Here is a 12,669-nt window from a genome sequence, read left to right on the forward strand (position 1 = left end):
ACACAAGGACACAGACTCACCGGAGGCCTGGGGCTCCTTCCTGCCACACTCAGGTCGGAGCTCACCTATGAGCTCACTTCCGAGTGGTGCGGCGATCCCAGTCTTCTCACAGAGCCCTTTTTCCTTCTCCTCCCCATTCCCATCCCACCAGAGGTCATGCCCACGCTGGGGCATCTCCTGGGCACGGATCCACACACGTTAAGCCATCTCACCTGGGGAGAGCTTGTGTCCTGTTCACCTGACCTTGGCATGCTGGTTGCTCACTTTGCTTTAGGATCTGCACACCTAGTGTGTGTAAATATGTGTGTACTGTTGTGCCATCTGTGTACCCCTCACTCCCTGGAGTACACTCGTGGGCACCCTACAGTGGGGACGTCAAGGATGCAATATTTATGGATTGCTGCATGATTCTTAAAAATGAATAAAACTGTTCACAAGGGAAGGAGAGCTGTTAACTGCGCAGTTGGCTTATTTGTGAAAGTTTCTGTCCGACGTTCTCCAGCAGGCTTTTAATACTTTTACTCAAGACAAGCTGGACATGGAGGAGTGAGAGAGGGCAAGGGGTAGGGAAAGACATGTTTCTGGGTGGGAGTTGGTGTACCATCCCCCGGGCACAGCTCCTGCACAGAGGCCTGATAAGGAGCCCTCACCCCCACCCCCTTCAACCGGAGAACTTCCAACTGCAGCTCCTCAATAATTGAAGAGCAGGAAAGCTGGTGACTGGAGGGAGGCTGGGGGAAGGGAGGAGGAAGGACCACAGTCCACCGTTAGTCCGTCACTTGAAGGTTGGTGAAATTAGTGGGGCAAATGACCCCAGTAAGAGAATTTGGCAAGTCCACGGCTTTTCTGAGTTTCACCCACCAGCTCTGCTTCCTCGGCTATCTGGAAAGGAGGGAGAGCACTTCCGAAGAAGCCTCTGGAATGTCAGCTTCTGGGAATCTTGCTGAGGCCGGGGCGGGGAGGGAGCGCTTACCGGGAAACACTGGATTACCCTAGCCACCTTGGGGTGTGGGCGACCGGGGCTGCGGTTTCTGCGGACCTGAGCGGCAGGTGGCATCGGAGAGTCAGACCTGCTTGCGGGCACCAAGACGACACTCGGTCGGGAGACAGGGACAGGCCGCAGAAACGTGAGATTGCCACTCGCAGCCCAGAGGAGAGGAAAGGAAACCCCCAAGCATGCACCCAGCCTTGGCCCCCGCGCCACAGGCTGCGTCCCAGGAGCCGTCGACACCTCTGAGCAGCCCAGATGGGAAGTGGGTGGGGCGGAGCACGGTTCCCGCGACCTCTGCGGGAGCCCCGAGCCGCGCGCCTCTCCGAGCTCTGCGCGGGGCCCTCGGGCGGGAATGCGCGGAGCCGGGACGCGGTGGCGGGTAGGGAGCTGGGTGGCGCGGGAGAGGGCGGCCAGGAGGGAGTTCGAAAAGAGTTACCGCCTGAGAGAGTGGTAAGAGCCCGCGGTCTCCTTGGAGACACCCTGACCAATGGCAGAAGCGGAAGCTGTTTATATGGGCGGGGCGTCGCCATGGCAGCAGGAGAAGCCTTCCGAGCGGCTACTTAATGCCGGTCCCCGGGCCGCTGGCGTTCAGACAGGCGCCGTCGGGCGTTGGGGGCGACGAGGATTACTGGCTGGGCCCTCGAGCTGGGGGCAGAGAGCCGCGGTGGGGGTGGGCGGTAGGAGGAATTTCTTCGAGAACCTTCCTTTGGCCCGGGCTGCGCTCTGAGCCAGGTAAGGGACGGGGAGGGCTGCAGGCCGTGGGAAGGGAGGGCGTCGGTACCAGCCCGCTCTCCCATCCGTCCCCGACGGAAGTGGTGGGCCCGGGGACTGACATCAGAGGAGTTTGGGGGACACTCACTTCCCGCCCCCTTATAACTCTCTGTTTTGTTTCCTTCCTTCCCCTTGATCCCCATCCTATTATCCCTTTTCAAAGAACAGACGACCTCCCCCGCCCCCCGCCCCGTCGTACTGCCCTCCTGGACTCTCTCGCCCCATTTCCATTTGTTGTGGAGGGAGAGAGGGGGGTTAATTTCCCGCTTTGAGGGAGAAGGGGGTGGCCTCGCGTGCCCCTACACTATTCCCTCGTTTGGCTAATTAAGTCGCCTCTAAAAGATCAAAGAGGAAAAGAGCGAGGCGAACCCCCGTGTGGGTCGGACCCCCGGGCACAGCTTCTGTTTCCCAGACCTCGGCAGTAAAAGATCCTCCCAGCTGCAGGAACGATTTTAGTAAGAGCCTCCCCCCCTCGCACACACTCTCCCCTCGGGAGTGGGGAAAGAGGGCTCAGTTCCCGCTATGGTCCCCGCAGGCACCACATTCAGCTCGGAGGAGGCTACCCCCGCATCGCGGGATGGAAGCACGCTTCCGGGAGGCTGTGTAACTGAAGCCGCGGGAGTCAGCGGGCTGGAGAGCTCGGCGGCCACCCTCGGCTCGGCTCGTGGATGTTGACCGCCCCCTCGGAGAGTCCCCGCAGATATGGCGGAGAGCTGGCTACGCGTCTCGGGAGCAGGGGCATCGGAGGAGGCCGGACCGGAAGGCGGCCTGGAGGAGTCCGACGCCTTGGATGACAGCCTGACCAGCCTGCAGTGGCTGCAGGAATTCTCTATTCTCAACGCCAAGGCCCCCGCCCTGCCTTCGGGGGGCACCGACCCCCACGGCTACCACCAGGTGCCAGGCTCGGCCGCGCCGGGGTCTCCCCTGGCGGCCGACCCCGCCTGCCTGGGGCAGCCGCACACGCCCGGCAAGCCCACGTCGTCGTGCACGTCGCGGAGCGCCCCCTCGGGGCTGCAGGCCCCGCCTCCCGACGACGTGGACTACGCCACCAACCCGAACGTGAAGCCGCCCTACTCGTATGCCACGCTCATCTGCATGGCCATGCAGGCCAGCAAGGCCACTAAGATCACCCTGTCGGCCATCTACAAGTGGATCACGGACAACTTCTGCTACTTCCGCCACGCTGACCCCACCTGGCAGGTAGGGGAGGCCCTCCCTCCCTCCCCATGCCCGCGCGGACTGGTCTCACGTCCCAGATCCGCAGGCCAAGTAGGCGCGGTACAGCCAGGGCCCCGAGAGAAGGAAGGCCGTCGAGGAAGGACCTCAAGGGAGCCCAGTGCTTGGACTGCTGCCCCTTTGACTTCAGAGAGGGAGGAGGGAGGATGTTCAGAGGGCTTTAGGGGTGCCGACATAGAGGTTCAAGTGGAAAGAACTTGTCACTCATCCAGCAGGCTCAGCCCAAAGACCAGGGCTGAACTATGCGTGGACACAGCCCCCCAGGGTAGGTTGATGGACTGAGGGACACATTTTTGTCTCAAGTCCTAGAATTCCTAGACACTACCCTACTCAAGGTCAGTTTGTCACGGCCTGACTGGAAGCAGAGCATCGTTCCCGCCAGGCTCTGCATCCTGCCTGCTTTCAGTTGGCTGGAGGGGGTCTGGGAGGGGAGAGGGGCGTGCTGTGGGGTGTGAAGGCCAGTGGAAGGGCTACGGGGCCTTCCTAAAGCTGCTGTGCCAGCCCCCCCCAACCCCTCCCTAGTTTCCTGCCTACACGCCTCCCCCTCTTCTCATCAACCTCCCTGGGGGGACAATTACCTCAGCCAGGTGCTTTCCACAGGGGCTCCTGCCTCCCACACTGGCTTCATGTTCCAAGTCTCCGGAACCTGGCACAGAGCAGCCAGGGGGCCCAGGCCACCGTGTAAACATCCCAGTCTTGCCAGGGGGCACTACTCACCTGCCGGCCCCACTGACCAGGCCCCAGACCCCTGTGCCCCAGCGTGGTTTGGGCTGTGCACCCAGGCGTGAACAAGGCAGGATGGTGATTCAAGGCTGGGCACACACTGCCCTGAGCATCTTCGACCATCAGAATCAGGGGCTACTTGGGGACAGAGACCCTGAGGATGCACAGATCCTTCCCTGCGGCACAGGGTCACAGTTCCTGTGGTCACAGCTATTCCGCGTTTGCTTGGGCCCTGACCCCTGGGGAAGGTACCATTTGTAACCTTGGTGAGAAAGCAGAGACCCTCCACCACCCCCCACCCTACCCCAAGCCTGAGAGGCCCCAGGAATGAGCGCTATGCTCTTGGCTGGGTAATAATCAACTGAGGCCTCAGAGCCTGGGGTGGGAGGAGGGGGACATGGGGAGTGAGGGCCCAGGCCAGCAGCCGGCTCTACAAACAAGGAAAGTCATCAGATCCTCCCACACTTCATCCCCCCACCGCCCCCACACACACCCTCACACCCACTCACTCATTTCACAAACAGAGAAGGCCAGCCAGGCCCAGGCAGAGGGAGATGGCCGTCCAGGCCCTGGGGAAGCCAAGGCCTTTGGCCAGAGGCCGCAAGCGGCGGGGTGAGGGAGGGAGGGCAGGACAGGGTGGCACTGAGAGCCACCCTGCGGCTCAGGGCTCGGATGACTGAGCAGGCAGATATCCTGGCAACAGGGAACAAAAGCCCCCGACAGCACTCCCAGCTCCTGGTGCCCCGTGGCTTGTGTCCCAGAGCCTCCCGGTCGGAGCAGCGCCTCTGTCTCCCCTGCCCCCATCGGAGAGAAGGCGGTGGCGGGACTGGCAGTGGCGCTAGGAACCCCCCCATCACTGACCCCACCTACTCACCCAGCTGTCTTCCTTCTCTCCTATCTCCCTGTGTCCAGAACTCCATCCGCCACAACCTGTCCCTGAACAAGTGCTTCATCAAGGTGCCTCGGGAGAAGGACGAGCCAGGCAAGGGGGGCTTCTGGCGCATCGACCCCCAGTACGCCGAGCGGCTGCTGAGTGGGGCCTTCAAGAAGCGGCGGCTGCCCCCAGTCCAAATCCACCCAGCCTTTGCCCGCCAGGCCGCGCCCGAGCCCAGCGCCGCCCTGTGGGCCGGGCCACTGACCGTGAACACCGAGGCCCAGCAGCTGCTGCGCGAGTTCGAGGAGGCCACTGGGGAGGTGGGCTGGGGTGCGGGCGAGGGCAGGCTGGGGCATAAGCGTAAACAGCCGCTGCCCAAGCGGGTGGCCAAGGTCCCGCGGCCCTCCAGCACCCTGCTGCTGACCCAGGAGGAGCAGGGCGAGCTGGAACCCCTCAAGGGCAACTTTGACTGGGAGGCCATCTTCGACGCCGGCACGCTGGGCGGGGAGCTGGGCACGCTGGAGGCCTTGGAGCTGAGCCCGCCGCTGAGCCCTGCCTTGCACGGGGACGTGGACCTCACCGTCCACGGCCACCACATCGACTGCCCTGTTACCTGGGGGCCTCCGGTGGAGCAGCCTACCAACAGCCTGGACTTCGATGAGACCTTCCTGGCCACATCCTTCCTGCAGCACCCCTGGGACGAGAGCGGCAGTAGCTGCCTGCCCCCCGAGCCCCTCTTTGAGGCCGGGGATGCCACCCTGGCCTCTGACCTGCATGACTGGGCCAGCATGGGCGCCTTCTTGTAAGAAGCCAGGCCCTGCCCCACCTCCAGACAGCGCCCAAGTCTGGGCCCAGACTGCCCCCCCCCCACCAGTGCAGGCCCATGGACACCCTACCGCCCAGGCAGGGGCTGGGCCCGGTCACCCCGTGAGGCCACACGGCCCCCAGCCCAGGCCATCCTCAGATTCTAGTCCAGCAGGCTGAGAATTGGGGCTCAGAACCAAAATTGCTGCCTCCGCTGCCCAGTCCCCCATACACACAGTGTTTCATTGATCCACTTCTTCCCTGCCCCAAGGACACGCTAAGGGCCCTGCGCTATGAGAGCTGCGGCTTGGAGGGGCCCTGGCCAAGCTGGAAGCATCAGTACAGGTCCCCGCCCCAGAGCATCTTAGCTTCGAAGCTTCTCCCTCTCCTGCTCTCCTCCCCAGGTCTCTATCCAGAGAAAGTTCCCAGGTACAACAAATGCTGATTAGGTGACTGCAAATTAACGCCCTAGAGGCCTCTCCCGGCAGAGCTTCCCTGGGGCTGGGGCCGGCAGTCTGTGAGGCGCAGCTCCGGGGAGTGGGGAAGAGTGAGGAGACAGAAACGAGGCCGGGGTGCTGGGTGGAGCCAGGAGATTTTCTAAGGCCTCTGGGGTCTTCTGGCTTCATCCCTAGAGGTGGGGCAGAGGGTATATATCCCTAATCTTTGAGCCCAACGTGAGGCTGAGAGCAGCGGGGAGTTGGGGTTCTGGGGGTTAGGGGCTGAGGCAGCCAAGCTGCAGAGGGAAAGGGGACAGACAGACTAATGTAGTGAGTGTAGCTATAGCTGAGGCTTAACTGGGAGGGACGCAGTGCTTGCTAGAACTACTGGGACCAGGAAGCGGGGATGGCCCTGTGCCCTTGCTTGCACTCCTGTGGGGGAGTATCTTGCTCCACCCTAAGCCCCCTGGGCTGCATTCCACATCCACCCTCCTGCCCCATTGGGCAATTTAACCTTTTTCATGGAAAGTTATTTACAATAAAAAAATTTTTAAAAATAAAGTTTTAAAAAATCTCAAAATGAACCTGCTTGCAACTTTCTCTGGGGAAAAGCATGGGCCAGTTTTGGAGAGGCCAAGGCCCAAGGGGGAATGGCTGGGAGGAAGATGGGAGGCACCAAAGGCCTGCAGAGTGCCCCCTGGTGCACTCCCCATGATCTCTGGGTCCCCAGAGAGAAAGGGGCTGAGAGGCAGTCCTCGAGGGTCCCCTGCAGCCAGGGCCTCGGCACCTCTATCTGTGCAACGGGGAGACTGTACCCACAGCCCCCAGGAGCAGGCGGCAAAGGAGGCACAGCCCCGTCCCTGGCCCTGGGGACTCACAAAGGCCGAGCTTGCCCAGGGCTCGGCTCATGTCCCCCACCTCGCCCACCTCGAGGGCCTGCCCAGGCTCGCCTGCGGTCCTCGCCTGGGCCTGTGTCCAGCTCCTCCCTCCCTTGGTCCCTTCCTGAAGGGACAGGGTGTGAGGTCAGAGGGCCCCAGCCCCTGGGGCCCCACTTGCCACCCTGGGGTTCATTCACCCCACCCAGCACCTTCCCTCCAATGCAGGTTGGGGCTGAGGGAGGCCATCAGGGAAGACAGAAGACGGGGTGCCTAGACCCTACAGCTCCAGCCTGTGAGGAACCAACGTACCAGAGTTCTGATGGGGAAACTGAGGCACAGCAGATATGTGACACTCAGCAGGCATCTTTCAACCCCCTCACCCCAGCTTTGCCTGGAACCCATCTCTCCCCCGAGCCCACACCTGGCCCCGCCAGCATGCCCTTGTGGTGCACAGCCTCTTCCCCCAGCATTCACGTACGCGCGCGTGCACACACACACACACACACACACAGGCACTGTCCTACACAATCCTGCCCAGCCTCCACGGGCCCCTTTCTCCTGAAGCCCCTTTCTTTCCTTGCACTGGAGGCTGGCTCCAGGCCAACCTGGCATTCCCCCGCCAACTTGCTGCTTTCACTTGCTAATTATTCCAAATATTTCAGAAGGGTGCACACACTGCAGGGCCAGCCGGGTTGGGGCCTTACCGAGCTCAGGAGGCAGCCCATCCCCTTCCCACCGCTCGCTGAGGAGGCTGCCCCAGCCTCCCTCTGAGACTCCCTTCACCCCCTAAGCAACGGCTCCCTCCCTCCCCCCACCACCCGCCGGCACTGGGGGAACATGGGGGCTCCAGCCTCTCCACTGGTCCCCAGGATCAGCCTTCAGCCCCCCGCCAAAAGGGGTATACCCTGGATTGACAGGTGGGGCCTGTCACTGTCCCCCCTCCTCACCCTCTGCCTGGGCCCATGCTGGGGAGGAGGGGCAAGGTCAGGGGCTGGCAGAACTGCCTGCCAGCTAAGGAAAGGCTGAAGAAGCTTCTGGCTGCCAGGAAGAATCACCAGGAGCTCCTGAAAATCCCGATGCCTGGGACTAGCGTCTCTGGGGGTGGGACCCAGACGCTGGCACTTTTAAGGGTCCGTGGATGCTGCCAACGAGCAGCCAGAGCTAAGAGGGGGCCCCAAAGGGGCCGGAACACAGGGCTTCACACACCCCTTCAGCAGGCAGCGTTTGGGGGTTGGCGGTTGAGGGGGCGGGAAGCGTGAGTGGATCCTGTCCCTCCTACTCACCCCTGCCCTGGCCCTTGGCTGGGTGGCTTTTTAAAAAAGACGTTCAGTGACTCCGTATTTATTTATAGATTCAATGTAATCCCAGTCAATATATATTTTGCACCATTAACAGTAAGTTGCAGACAGGATGCCCCATCAGCACTAGATACTTTAGCGTGTATTTCCTTAGAACAAGGACACGCCTCCATAATCCTAGTGCCACCATCACAATCAGGAAATTAACATTGACCTGGCAATCCCATCTAACCGCAGACCCCATTTACATCTTGCAGATCACCCCAGTAATGCTCCTCTCCATTCCAACACCCCAATCCAGGACCCCATGTTGCACTGAGTTGTCCTTTCTCTTTGGCACTGTGTGGCTTTGAGCCCACGTCTCAGTTTCACATTTCCTTCCATCTCCACTTTTGAGGTGAGAAGCCCTTCAGCCACTTCACCCTCAGGTGTGGTACAGTCCCTTCCCAGAGCAAGAAGCCACCTTTCTGTCTCTTAACTTTCCACCTCTTTCCTCCCCTCCCTCCCCCATGTATCCCCAGCCAGGAAAGGGATGAGGGGGAAAGGGCAGGAACTCAGACTTCGGGGACCCTCCCCGTCTGCCCAGAGTACATCCTGTTCCACGGGACAGGCCACCCCCAGCTCCAGTGACTGGAAGGCCCCCGGGATGGGATTCCATGCTGGCCTGGAGCAAATGCACCAGGCCTCCTGAAGAGCTGAGCTGAGGGCAGGAAACACTCTTCTGCCTGCCTCTGCCCCCCTCAACATACTGGGGACCCAGACTTGCAGAAGGAGGCAGGTGAGCTGGAGGGCAGGAAAGAAGGGCGGGTGAGGGCGGGTGGGAGGAGACGGTCAGGAGTCAGGCGAGCTTCCATCCCGGGCTGAGGCCCAAAGGTAAACAGGTGTATTTGGACTTCCGGCAGGGGGGAGTGGGCTGGCCCTGCGGGGCAGGCCTGGGCCTGTCAGGGGTGGGGCTGTGGAGAGGGGCTGCATTAACAATGGGGTGGGAGAGTGGCCCCAGGTCCCGCTGACATTCTTGTGTGATGAAGAGGAAAACACAGGTGACAAGGGAGGGGAGGCACTGGGACAGGGGAGGGCGCTTTTTGAGGCCACCCAGGCTGGGCCTGCGCTGGCCAGTGTGAGCCAGGGAGGTGCATGGAAGCCCTGGGGGGTCACCTTCCTCCTGGGGCACGTGTGTCCAGCCCACTCTGAGGCTCCCAGGTGGGACAGGTCAGAGGCTCCGTGACTGGAATGCTCGGGCCTGAGCTTTCTCTGTGAGTGCAGGAGCCGGAGGGAGCAGCTGAAGGGTCGGGTCCCCCAGAAGCCAACCAGGCTGAGTGGCAGGACAGGGGAGGCGGGGTACACATTAACCAAGGCGGGAGACCTCGCTGCTGCCCCCCGCTCCAGCTCCCAGCAGAGCCCTGTCACCCAGATGCTGATCTGAGGGCAGGACAGCAGCCTGGGTCCGAGCCCCAGACTCCTTGCTCCTTGAAGGAAGCAGATCGCTGAGCTCCCAGGAAAGCAAGAGTTCCAGGAACTGGGGAGCACAGGCTGCTTGCATACATCCCACCCTACCCACGGCCCCCAAGACTCTTTGAAGCCACAGTGGATTGCCGGCAGCCCTCCCAGGGCTGCTATTCGCCCAGGGAATTAAGCTGAGGCTGAGGGGCTGCCAACTGTTCTCTCCCCTTCACCCAGCCACCCCGCTTCTGTCAGTGGCTCTGCCCCCTTGCCCAGACCGCCCTGCGCCCCGCCTCCTGCCTCAATCTGCATACCAAGCCCTGTCCCCCCCGGCCCCGGGTGCTTCCTGATGCCCCCAGGGGTGCAGAGCATTCAGCCAGGGGGGCCTCTGAGGAAACCCCATACTGCCCTGTTCTGGAAACAATTAAGAGGCCCCCCTTGCTGACTCTGTGGGCTTGGGTGAGGTAATAAAAGAGGGAGTAGGGCCCTGAGTGCCACCTGAAGCTTGAGTGGGACATGTGGCTGGTGCGAGCCAGGGGAGGGGGGAGGGAGAGGGGATACGGGACAAGAGGGAAGGGTTGGAGGGCAGTGGGAGAGGCCTGGCCTGTCTCACTCTCATCTGCTCCTCTGCTCCCCAACTCTCCTGGAGCCTAGGCCCTAGGAATAAGGATCACAGAGGCCCGAGATGCAGGGTTGGTGTGGTGAAACCAACGTTCAACCCCTTCACACACATATCTTTTATTACCCCACCCAAGTCCACAGGGTCAGCAAATGGCCTTTGACATGTTTGCACCCGACAACAAGGTCACCAGGTCAGAGCTGTGCCCAGCTCAGCTGTCCCTGCTGGGCCCGCCCCACTGTGCACCACAACAGGCCCTGGGGCCACTGAGCTCGACAGCTGTGGAGCCCAGCTACTCAGGGTCCAAGCTGGGACTGGGAGCTCTGTGAAGGGCCCGAGAGGCCCTGCTGCCTGCTGTTTGGCTAAAGATGAAGCCCGGCCTGATGGAGATGGCCCGAGAGGCTGGGCCCAGAGCTGGCACTGTGCCACAAGGCCGGGTGGGCTTGCGCCCACAGTTCAAGGCCAGTTTTGGAGAGAGGGGTGGGGTGTCCAGGTGTGGCGGGCGGACCTCACAGGGGGCTGGGGCTCAACCCCCAGCCACATTCCCCGGCTCTATTTCATGTGTGGGTTCTATTGCGAGGGGGATTAAGGGTCTCCCAGGCAAAGAGGAAGAGAAACAGCAACTAGGCCCAACGACCTCCATGCAGGGAGAAGTGGGTCACGAAGAGAGGACAATCCCCACCCTGGCCCCCCACCCAAACGCTCAGCTCAAAGGCCCTGCCACCCTTGGGCCCAGGAAGCTTTTATCTGAAGGACAAGTCGCCTCCCAGACCCCTCCACGAAGATGACCCGTGGTGACCTCCAAAGGGACTTGGGAAGAGACAGGTATAAGTGACAACCAAAGACGTGGCTACAAAATGAAAATGAATCCCACCTAGAGAAATGGAGGGCAGTGTGAAGCAGTGGAGAGACAGACATTTGTTGAATGCACAGGCCACGACTAATCCTATGAATCAGTAAGCGAAGTGGAACCATTTGGGGGAGGCGGGATGACAATGGCGTTAGTCCTGTCCTGTGGAGGTCACCACAGGTTATGCAGTGGAGACGGTGGAATCTGCTGGTGAACAAATACGATGCTCAAAACCGGAAGGAGATAGAGCCAGGACTAGGACACAGTCCCAAGGGACCTGGTGAAGTTAAAGGCTGCAGCCCAGGTGCACAGACTCTTCCAGAAGGGAGACCAGAGAGGAGAGCAGAGAGTAAGGAGCCTGGAGAAGGGCCACCATTAGGGCAGGAGGGAGCCCCCTCCCCCACCCCCTCCCCCCCTCCTTGCCCCCTACACACACCTACCTGGACGCACCTGTTCCTGGCTGGCCCCGCCCCACGGAGCCTGCAGTGAGAGTCAACAGGCCAGAGTGGGCTCCGGAAGGAAGGAAACCAGCCAGCATTCGCCCAGGGAAGGCCTGTGGCCTCCCACAGGGCATTTCATTAGCAGGACAGGGGTAGAACCCAGAGTCTGAGGGCAGGCTGCCAACTCCGAGCTCAGATCAGGGTGAAAGGAAGGAGAGGGCGGGCAGTGGTGAAGACAGGACCAAGGGAAGCTGTTTTAAGATGGGGTGACCTGCGTGTGCTTGAAGGAAGGAAGGGGCTAGCCTGGGGAGAGGGTGAATTGCAGATGCTGGGGAGACGGGATGCTGGGAGAGCAAGGACGGACCCTTCTGGTGGCAGCACAAGGCAAAGGGTCTCAGAGGAGGTAGGAAGGGAGAGCTCTGCCCCAGCCCAGGGCAGCGGTCACTCTGCAGTGCCTCTTGCTTGCAGAGCGAAGAAGAAGGTGGCAGGGCAGGGGTGGGGTGAGGAGTAGAGGGGGCGGGGGCTATGCCGGGATGCACAAGAGGATCGTGGGGACCTCTGGTTCCCGCTCCAGCTAGAGGGCAGCGCAATGGGAGTAAGGAGGGAGGAGAGATCTGGAGGGACATGGGAGGGCACTCAGGAGCCAGGGACACGAAAAGGAGGAACGGGAACAAGGGGAGGCCAGCCTCGGCCCTTAGACTCTGCAACGGGCCAGCCCCACTGGCACGTCTGCCTCCAGCTGGCGGGACTCAGGGGGACTCCCAGCTGCGGGGAGGAAGGCCAGGGTCCCAGGTGCTGGAAACCCTGGTCAGTCATCACCTGGTCGCTCGGTCAATGTTTCCTTTCGCCTGTGGACCTGAGTCTGCGTGGACACAAAGATGGGTGAGATCTGTTCTTAGAGAGATTTCCCAACCCACTGAGCTGGGTGGCGGCGTGGTCTTGCCAGGACAACTCTCCAATTTCACTCCCACGATCATGCAGAGGGGTTTTCTCAGGGCTCGGAGGCCACAACAAGAGATGACTGGGGACTGGTGGCCGGCAATGCCATCATTCCCCTGAGTGGGGAATGCAGCATGAAAGAGAAGGGAGGGGGGGAGTTAGGCTGGGGGTACAGAGAGTTTGAAGCACACGTGGCACAGTTGAGGGGTGGCTGAGAGGCTTCTGGGTAATGAAGGATGGTTCTAGGAGACTCAGCTTGGAAAAGGAACCACACTGCATGAGCAGAGCCCAGTCAGCCCCTCCTGGCCCCTCCACTCCGCAAGCAACAACCACTAATTCGATTTCTATCACCATAGGTCAGTTTTTCCT

The 12,669-nt window shown here is 61.2% G+C and overlaps 1 protein-coding gene across 1 annotated transcript; it reads left to right on the forward strand.

The window, feature by feature from the left end:
- The first annotated feature begins 2,464 nt into the window (after positions 1 to 2,464).
- Positions 2,465 to 5,401, forward strand: FOXJ1 (forkhead box J1). Its single transcript, XM_060134826.1, has 2 exons — positions 2,465 to 2,962; positions 4,634 to 5,401. Exons 1-2 carry the CDS (start codon positions 2,465 to 2,467, stop codon positions 5,399 to 5,401), a joined length of 1,266 nt encoding a protein of 421 aa, XP_059990809.1.
- Positions 5,402 to 12,669: the final 7,268 nt, after the last annotated feature.

This window comes from Lagenorhynchus albirostris, chromosome 20, assembly GCF_949774975.1.
Source record: "Lagenorhynchus albirostris chromosome 20, mLagAlb1.1, whole genome shotgun sequence".
NCBI classification, from domain to species: Eukaryota; Metazoa; Chordata; class Mammalia; order Artiodactyla; family Delphinidae; genus Lagenorhynchus; species Lagenorhynchus albirostris.

What these genes read in the sequence shown, in the direction of transcription:
- FOXJ1 (XM_060134826.1), top strand. Translation starts at nt 2,465, where the DNA reads ATGGCGGAGAGCTGGCTACGCGTCTCGGGAGCAGGGGCATCGGAGGAG. An exon ending in ACGCTGACCCCACCTGGCAG is followed by an intron (nt 2,963 to 4,633) that starts GTAGGGGAGGCC and finishes CCCTGTGTCCAG; the next exon opens with AACTCCATCCGCCACAACCT.